Source organism: Macrobrachium nipponense, chromosome 31 (assembly GCF_015104395.2).
Source record: "Macrobrachium nipponense isolate FS-2020 chromosome 31, ASM1510439v2, whole genome shotgun sequence".
Taxonomy (NCBI): domain Eukaryota; kingdom Metazoa; phylum Arthropoda; class Malacostraca; order Decapoda; family Palaemonidae; genus Macrobrachium; species Macrobrachium nipponense.
The window spans coordinates 62,293,156-62,303,155 of record NC_061093.1 but is presented as its reverse complement, the minus strand read 5'-3'; the positions used below and the strand labels follow the sequence as shown (position 1 = coordinate 62,303,155).

The 10,000-nt window shown below is 32.4% G+C and overlaps 1 protein-coding gene across 1 annotated transcript in view; it reads right to left on the bottom strand.

The window, feature by feature from the left end:
* Positions 1 to 10,000, bottom strand: part of LOC135207051 (cubilin-like) — a 252,388-nt gene that overhangs the window by 13,268 nt on the left and 229,120 nt on the right. Inside the window, 1 exon segment of the mRNA XM_064238684.1 lies at positions 1 to 70. This exon segment is cut by the window's left edge and continues 26 nt beyond it. Within this exon segment, the coding sequence (XP_064094754.1) occupies positions 1 to 70 (70 nt within the window).

The window sequence follows — 10,000 nt, the reverse complement described above, 5'->3', positions numbered from 1 at the left end:
CATCTACTGGGTAGCGGAGGGACTCATCGCCACCAACATTAATAGGCAAAGGTGCACTGGACACCCCATACTGAAATCAAGAAGAGAGTAGAGTTTAATATAAAATTTTAGGCCAAAGGCCAAGGACCTATGAGGTCATTCAGTGCTGAAATGGAAATGGACAGTAAAAGGTTTGAAAGGTGTAACAGGAGGAAAACCTCAAAGCAGTTGCACTATGAATCAAGTGTTAAGAGAGGGTGGAAAGTAAGATGAAGATAGAAAATGAAAGGAGGTACAGTAAAAGGAACGAAAGTGGTTGCGACTAGGGGCCGAAGGCACGCCGCAAAGAACCTTAAGTAATGCCTACAGTGCACCGCATGAGGTCCACTGATGGCACTACACCCCGAAATCAAGCGTAGAAATATAAGGTATATTTCATCCTATCAAAACTAAGATATACGTAACTTAACTATATAAAAAAAATAGCAGGAACACTCAGTCGAATGCAATCTTTTGTAAACGCCATGAACAAATGTCAACTGCAGGAAATTAAATGGAAATAAATCATACGATGCGCAAACTATAAAAAAAATTTAGTGACTTATTATGAGGCATTTAAACCTCCTTGATTATCTCGTTTTGATAAGAGCAAAAGGGTTTCCAGTTATCATTTCTATGGTTATGTCTGCCAAAAATCATCAGAATACCTCATAACAATTCTCTCACTTGGTTTTTAAAATATCAAGCTAAAAAACAAGACACACTGACGCTTATGCACTTGAGAAAAGACAACCTCCCCGGTACTTTCACGTCCTTCTAGCACGTGCTATAAAGAGGCGTCAGTTTGTTCATCCAGGTAACTCTTGTAATTGATAATGGGATAGCTAGAAGTAATATAATAACAAGCTATTCTATTGCACTCTTAACATATTCAATAAAGTTATTCTATTGCACTCTTAACATATTCAATAAAGTTATTCTATTTCACTCCTACATAGTAATCAATAAAGCTATTCTATTGCAACTCTTATTATAGTATTCAATAAAGCTATTCTATTGCACTCTTACATAGTATTCAATAAAGCTATTCTATTGCACTTCTTACATAGTATTCAATAAAAGCTATTCTATTGCACCTCTTACATAGTATTCAAATAAAGCTATTCTATTGCACTCTTACATATTCAATATAGCTATTCTATTGCACTCTTAACTTCTTCTTCCCAGCTTGTTCCCATTTTTATATGGGGTCGCCGTTTCGGATGAGCCGTTTCCATCTATTTCTATCTTGTGCTTCTGCTCATCAATTTCCCTTCTCATTTAAATCTCCTCTCACACAGTCCTTCCATCTCTTTCTTGGTCTCCCTCTTTTTCTTCTTCCTTGCACCTCCACCCCCCATAGTATGTCTCCCAGCGTGGTCCTCATCTCTCCTCAACAGGTGTCCATACCATCTCAGCCTCCCCTCCTGCACTTTCTTTGATACTTCCACCACCTTAGTTGACCCCCTTATGTAGTCATTTCTGATCCTATCCACTCTTTTCCGTTACCCCAGACATCCACCTAAGCATTCTCATTTCTGCACATCCATCTTCTTCTGCTCTGCTTTTCTCATGCTTGCTGTTTCCGTACCATACAGCATTGCTGTTCTTACCACCGTCTTGTTGAAATTTTCCTTTTAACCTAAGCGGCACTCTTTTGTCACAAAGAACTCCCGAGGCCGCTCTCCAGTTGTTCCAGCCTGCCTGTTACCCGATGTTTTACTTCTTCTTCCATACTTCCTCCAGCGTTAACAAAAGATCCCAAATACTTAAACTTATCAACTCTCCTTATTTGCTCTCCACCAAGCTGAATACTTTCTCTATCATCCCCCTCAGTGGTGGTACACATATATTCTGTTTTGGATCTACTTATTCTCATTCCTCTGTCCTCCAGTACTTGTCTCCATCTCTCCAATTTCACTTCCAGATCTTCCCTGCTCTCTGCACACAGAACAATATCAATCCGCATACAATATGTTCCATGGTACTGTCTCCCTTACTTCCTCTATTATAACATCCATCACTATGTTAAAGATAAATGGGCTCAGAGCCGACCCCTGGTGTAATCCTACTCTCACCTCAAAACCTTCTGTCTCCCCCAACACATGCTCCTCACTCTGGTAAATACATTCCGGTACATCTCTTGTATCAATCGCACATACTTCTCTGGCACCATCTTCTCCCTCAGGCTCCTCCATACCTCTTGTCTCGGGACTCGGTCATAAGCCTTTTCAAGGTCAATGAATACCATATGTAGGTCCCTTTGTCTTTCCCCGAATTTCTCCATTATTTGCCTCAGACAAAATATACCAGCTGTTGTTCCCCTTCCCATTCTAAATCCCATCTGCTCCTTACCTATTTGTACTTCTTCTCTCAGTCTAGCATCTATCATCCTTTCCAGTATCTTCAAGTGTGGGACATCAATTTAATGCCCCTATAATTACCACACTCTTGGACATCGCCTTTCCCTTTAAAAATTGCACTCTTAACATATTCATAAAGTTATTCTATTCCACTCTTAACATATTCAATAAAGTTATTCTATTTCACTCCTACATAGTAATCAATAAAGCTATTCTATTGCACTCTTACATAGTATTCAATAAAGCTATTCTATTGCACTCTTACATAGTATTCAATAAAGCTATTCTATTGCACTCTTACATATTCAATATAGCTATTCTATTGCACTCTTAACATATTCAATAAAGTTATTCTATTGCACTCTTAACATATTCAATAAAGTTATTCTATTTCACTCCTACATAGTAATCAATAAAGCTATTCTATTGCACTCTTACATAGTATTCAATAAAGCTATTCTATTGCACTCTTACATAGTATTCAATAAAGCTATTCTATTGCACTCTTACATATTCAATATAGCTATTCTATTGCACTCTTAACATATTCAATAAAGTTATTCTATTGCACTCTTAACATATTCAATAAAGTTATTCTATTTCACTCCTACATAGTAATCAATAAAGCTATTCTATTGCACTCTTACATAGTATTCAATAAAGCTATTCTATTGCACTCTTACATAGTATTCAATAAAGCTATTCTATTGCACTCTTACATATTCAATATAGCTATTCTATTTCACTCTTACATAGTATTCACTAAAGTTATTCTATTGCACTCTTACATATTCAATAAAGCTATTCTATTTCACTCTTACATAGTATTCAATAAAGCTATTCTATTGCACTCTTACATAGTATTCAATAAAGCTATTCTATTGCACTCTTACATAGCATTCAATAAAGCTTATTCTAATTCCAAACTCTTACATATTCAAATAAAGCTATTCTATTGCCATCTTTACATATTCAAAAATAAAGCTATTCTATTGCCTCTTAACTTAGTATTCCAATAAAGCTATCTATTGCACTCTTCCATATTCCATTAAAGTTCTAATTCTTTGCACTCTTACATATTCGTAAAGCTATTCTCTTACACCCTGACATATTCAAAAATAACGCTATTCTATTGCACCTTTCTTAACATATTCAATAAACGCTATTCTATTGCACTCTTACTATTCAATAAAGCTATTCTATTGCACCCCTGTTCCATCTTTCAATAAAGGCTATTTACTATTGCACCCTTACATAAACAATAATTCTAATCTAAATTGCACTCTACATTAATTCAATAAGCTTATCTTGCACTCTACATTATTCAATAAAGCTATTCTATTGCACTTCTTACATATTCAATAAAGGCTATTACTATTGCCTCCCTTCCTTTAAACAATATTCAAAATAAAGCTAATTCTATTGCACCTTACATAATCAATTAAAGCTATTCTCTTGCACCATTACATTAATCAATAAAGCTATTCTATTGGCCCCTTACCATATTCAATAATTAGCTTTCTAATTGCACCCTTACAATAAACCAATAAGCTACTCTATTGGCACCCTTACATTAATCAATAAAGCCTATTCTTTGCACCCTTACATAATCAATACAGCTAAATTCTGTTGCACCTTACTTAATTCAATAAAGCCCTAATCTTTGCACCCTTACATAAGTTCAATTAAAGCTATTCTATTGCACCCTTACATAATCAATAAAGCTACTTCTATGGCAACCCTTAAATATTCAATAAAGCTATTCCCGATTGCCCCTTACATAATCAATAAAGCTCTTCTATTGGACCCATTTACAATTCAATAAAGCTAATTCTAATGCACTCTTTTACATATTCAATAAAGCTATTCCTTACTTCACCCTTAACCAATAAATCAATAAAGCTATCTATTGCACCCTTACATCATTCATTCAACAGGCGATTTCCCTTATCTGCACCATTAACATACTTCAATAAACTATTTCTTAATGCCACTCTTTACATTACTTCATAAATTATCTTCCTATTGCCAACCCTTCTTAACCATATTTCAATTAAAGCATATTGTCTATTTGCACCCGCTTTACATAATTCAACTAAAGCTATTCTGTTGCAACCCATTTTACATATTCAAAAGCCTATTCCCTTATTGCACTCTTAACATATTCAATAAAGCTATTCTAATTTGCACCTCATACCATAATCAATAAAGCTATTCCCTTAGAACTGCACTCAACTACAATAAATTCACTAAAAAGCTAACTATCTATTGGCACCATTACATATTCAAATAAAGCTATTCCCTTAAAATCACTCTTACCATAAATTCACTAAAAGCTATTACTATTGCACCCATTCCATATTCATTAAAGTATTAATGCAACTCTTAAACAAACATACTTCAATAAAGCCAATATTCTATGGCACCCTTACACATAATCATAAGCTAATTTCTAATTGCACCCTTACATATTCAATAAAGCTACCTGGTCTATTGCCCACCATTACATATTCAATTAAATAGCTATTCTAATTGCCCCACTTCTTACTATTCAATAAAGTTATTCTAATTGCAAACTCTTACATATCCATTAAAGCGTACTTATCCTATCTGGCACCCACTTACATACTTCACTAAAGCTTATTCTTTGCACCATTACATATTCAATAAAGGCATATTCCCTTATTGCAGTTCTTACATTTCAATAAAAGCTATTCTACTTGCACCCTTACATAAATCCCAATTAAGCTATTCTAATTGCAACTCTTAACAATTTCAATAAAGCTATTCTATTGGCCACCCTTTACATAATCAATAAAGCATATTCTTATTGCCCACCCTTACATATTCAATAAAGGCCCCTTCTGCTATTCGCACCATTACATTATCCAATAAAGCTATTCATAATTGTTCAACCCTTCTTACATAATCAATAAAGCTTATTCTAAATTTGGCACTTCTTTACATTATTCAATTTAAGCTATTCTATCTGCCCACCATTACATATTCAATAAAGCTATTCTAATTGGCACTCTTACATATTCCCAATAAAGCTATTCTCATGCCACTCTTACCTTGTTCAATAACCAAGCTTTCTATTGCACCTCTTACAATAATTCAATTAAAAGCATATTACTAATTGCCACCCTACCATATTCCAATAAAACGCATCATTCTATTGCACTCTTACATACTTCAAACTAAAGCATATTCCTATTGATGCACCAATTACATATTCAACTTTAAAGGCTACTTCTATTGCCACCCCCTTTACCATATTCACTAAAGCTACCTTTCTGGTTTGCCACCATTTAACATTAATCATATCTTATTTCTATTATACACCCGTGGCAATATTCAATAAAGCTTTCTATTTCACTCTTCTTACATAATAATTAAAGCTATTCTACACCCTAGCTTCAATAAAGCTATCTAGTGCACCCTTACATAATCAATAAGCTATTCTAATGCACTCCTTTACATATTCTATAAAGCTATTTATTGCCCTCTTACCTAATCAGTAAAGCTATTCTATGGGGCACACTTATATATTCAATAAAGCTATTCTATTGCCTCTTACATAATCATAAGCTATTCTTTGCACCTTACTATTCAATAAAGATATCTATTGCACCTTACATAATCAATAAAGCTATTCTATGCTACCCTACATATTCAATAAAGCTATTCTATTGCACTCTTTACATATTCAATAAAGCTATTCTATGCTCTCTTACGTATGTCAATAAAGCCTATTCTATGCACCCTTCATAAATCAATAAAGCTATTCTATTGCACCTTACATATTCAATAAAGCTATTCTATTGCACACCATAATATTCCCAATAAAGCTATTCTAATGCACTTCTTCATTTCATAAAGTTATTCTATTGCCTCTTAAATATTCAATAAAGCTATTCTATGCACCATTACATATTCAATAAAGCTATTCTAATGCCTCTTACATATTCAATAAAGCTATTCTTTGCACTCTTACAATTCCCATAAAGCATCTATTGCACTACATAATCATAAAGCTATTCTATTGCACCCTTACATATCAATAAAGCTATTCTATTGCACTCTTACATATTCACTAAGCTATTCTATTGCACCATGACATATTCAATAAGCTATTCTATTGCACCCTTACTCTTCACTAAAGCTATCTTTGCACTATTTACATAATCAAGAAAGCTATTCTATTACACCCTAGCATATTCAATAAGCTTATTCTATTGCACCCTTACATAATTAATACAGCTATCTATTTGCACTTCTTACAATAATTCAATAACTGCTATAAGATATTGCACCTTCTTTCAATAAGCTTATTCTTTGCACCCTACATATTCAATAAGTTATTCTATTACACCCTACATATTCAATACGCTATTCTATTCACTCTTACTAATTAATAAAGCTATCTGATGCACTCTTACATAATTAATAAAGCCTATTCTATGGCACTCGTTACATGTTCCTAAAGCTTCTATGCCATTACATAATCAATAAAGCTATTCTATTACACCCTAACATATTCAATAAAGCTATTCTATTGCACTCTTACATGATTAATACGCTATTCCTATTGCCTCCTTACATATTCAATAAAGCTATACCTATTGCATGCCATTTTACATATTCAATAAGCTATTCTAATTGCCCCATTACATATTCAATAAAGCCTATTCTATTGCTTACATATTCACTTTTTTTAAAGCTATTCTATTGCAACCCTATTACATAATTCAAAAGAAAGCTATCTATTGACCCTAGCATAAATTCAATAAAGCTAATCTATTGCACCCTTACTAATCAATAAAGCTATTCTAATGGCAATCTTACATATTCAATAAAGCTATTGTATTGCACTCTTAACATAACAGTAAAGCTATCTATGCACACTTAAACATATTCAAATAAAGCATATTCTAATGCACCTTACATAATCAAATAAAGGCTATTCTATTGCACCCTTAACATATTCAAAAGCTAAATTCTATTGCACCTTACATATAATAACGCTATTCTATGGCACCACTTACATAATTCAATAAATCTATTCTATTTGCAAACTCTTACATATTCAATAAAGCTATTCTATTGCTCTCTTACCCATTATTTCAATTAAAGCTATTATTATTGCACCTAACATAATCAATAAAGCTCTTCTATTGAACCCTTACATACAATAAAGCTATCCTTATTGCACCATTACATAATTCAATAAAGCTTATTCTAATTGCAACCCGCTTACATATTCAATAAAGTATTCTATTGCCACTCTTACATTATTCAATAAAGCTATTCCTTTATTGCACCTTACCATTATTCAATTAAAGCTATTTTGCTAATTGCACTCTTACTTATTCCACTAAAGCTATTATTATTTGCAACCCATGAAACATATTCAATAAGCTATTCTTTATTGCACCCTTACATAATCCAATAAGCTTTCTATTGCACCCTTACATTATTCAATAAAAGCTATTCCCTTATTGCACTCTACATTATTCAACTAAGCTATTCTATTGCCAACCATTACATATTCAATAAAGCTATTCTATTGCACTACATTATCACTAAAGCTATCTATTGCACTCATTAATAATCAAGAAAGCTATTCTAATTAAACACCCTAGCATTATTTTTTTTTTAATAAACGCTATTCTATTGACACCCTACATATAATAAAGCTATTCTAATTGAAAGACTCTTACATTATCAATAAAGCGATTACTATTGATCAACCTTGACATTATTCAATTTAAAGCTAATTCTAAATTGCACCCGTTACATTATTCATAAAGTGATTCCTATTACACCCTTGACATATTCAATTAAAGCTATTCCTATTGCACTCTTTAAATAATTAATAAAGCTTTATTTCTATTTGCACTTTGCTTACATAAATAATAAAGCTATTCTATTGCACCCTTCTTACATATTCAACTAAAGCTTTATTCTATTGCCCACCCATTACATAATTCAATAAAGCTATTCTATTGCCACCCTAACATTATTCAATAAAGCTTATTCATTGCATCTTAACATGATAGAAAGATATTCTATTGGCACTATTACATATTCAATAAAGGCTAATACTATGCAACCATTACCATCCAATTAAAGCTAATTCTAATGCACCATACATAACATTAAAGCTACTTCTATGGAACCCCTTACATATTCAATAAAGCGATTCTAAATGCACCCTTAACCTTAATAATAAAGTATCTATTGCACCCTTAACATTAATCATAAAGCTATTCTAATTGCAAACCCTTACATAATCAATAAAGCTATTCTTATTGGCACCCTTAATAGTCCCAATAAAGCTATTCCTAATTGCATCTTAAAAAGATATTCAATAACGTTTTCTATTGCACTCTTTACAATCAATTAAAAGGCTAAATTCTATTGCACCTTAATTACTAATTGAAGCTACTCTTATTGCACCGTACATTAACCAATAAAGCTATTCTATTGCACCCTTATTCATAATCAATAACGCCTATTCTATTGCCCACCTTTACCATAAATTCAATAAAGCTATTCTATTGCACCCTTTTCAATATTCACTAAAGCTTATTCTAATTGCAAACCCTTACCTAATCAATAAGCTTTACTTCTATTGCCACCCTTACCTAATCAATAAAGTATTCTATTGCACCCTTTCAATAAATTCACTAAAGCCTATTCCATTGCACCCTTACATAATCAAGAACGTAACTCTTATTCACCCTTAATAATCAATAAAGTATTCCTATTGCACGCCTTCATTGTTCACTAAAGCTTATTTATTGCACCCTTAACATTAAATCAATAAAGTCTACTTCTATTTGCACCTTACATTAATCAATAAAGCTATTCATATTGCACCCTTACATAATCAATAAAGCTATTCTATTGCACCCTTACATAATCAATAAAGCTACTCTATGGCACCCTTACATATTCAATAAAGCTATTCTATTGCACCCTTACATAATCAATAAAGCTATTCTATTGCACCCTTACATATTCAATAAAGCTACTCTATTGCACCATTACATATTCAATAAAGCTATTCTAATGCACTCTTACATATTCAATAAAGTTATTCTATTGCACTCTTACATATTCATTAAAGCTATTCTATTGCACCATTACATATTCAATAAAGCTATTCTAATGCACTCTTACATATTCAATAAAGCTATTCTATTGCACTCTTACATATTCAATAAAGCTATTCTATTGCACCCTTACATAATCAATAAAGCTATTCTATTGCACCCTTACATATTCAATAAAGCTATTCTATTGCACTCTTACATATTCACTAAAGCTATTCTATTGCACCATTACATATTCAATAAAGCTATTCTATTGCACCCTTACATATTCACTAAAGCTATTCTGTTGCACCATTACATAATCAATAAAGCTATTCTATTACACCCTGGCATATTCAATAAAGCTATTCTATTGCACTCTTACATAATTAATAAAGCTATTCTATTGCACTCTTACATATTCAATAAAGCTATACTATTGCACCCTTACATATTCAATAAAGCTATTCTATTGCACCCTTACATATTCAATAAAGTTATTCTATTACACCCTGACAT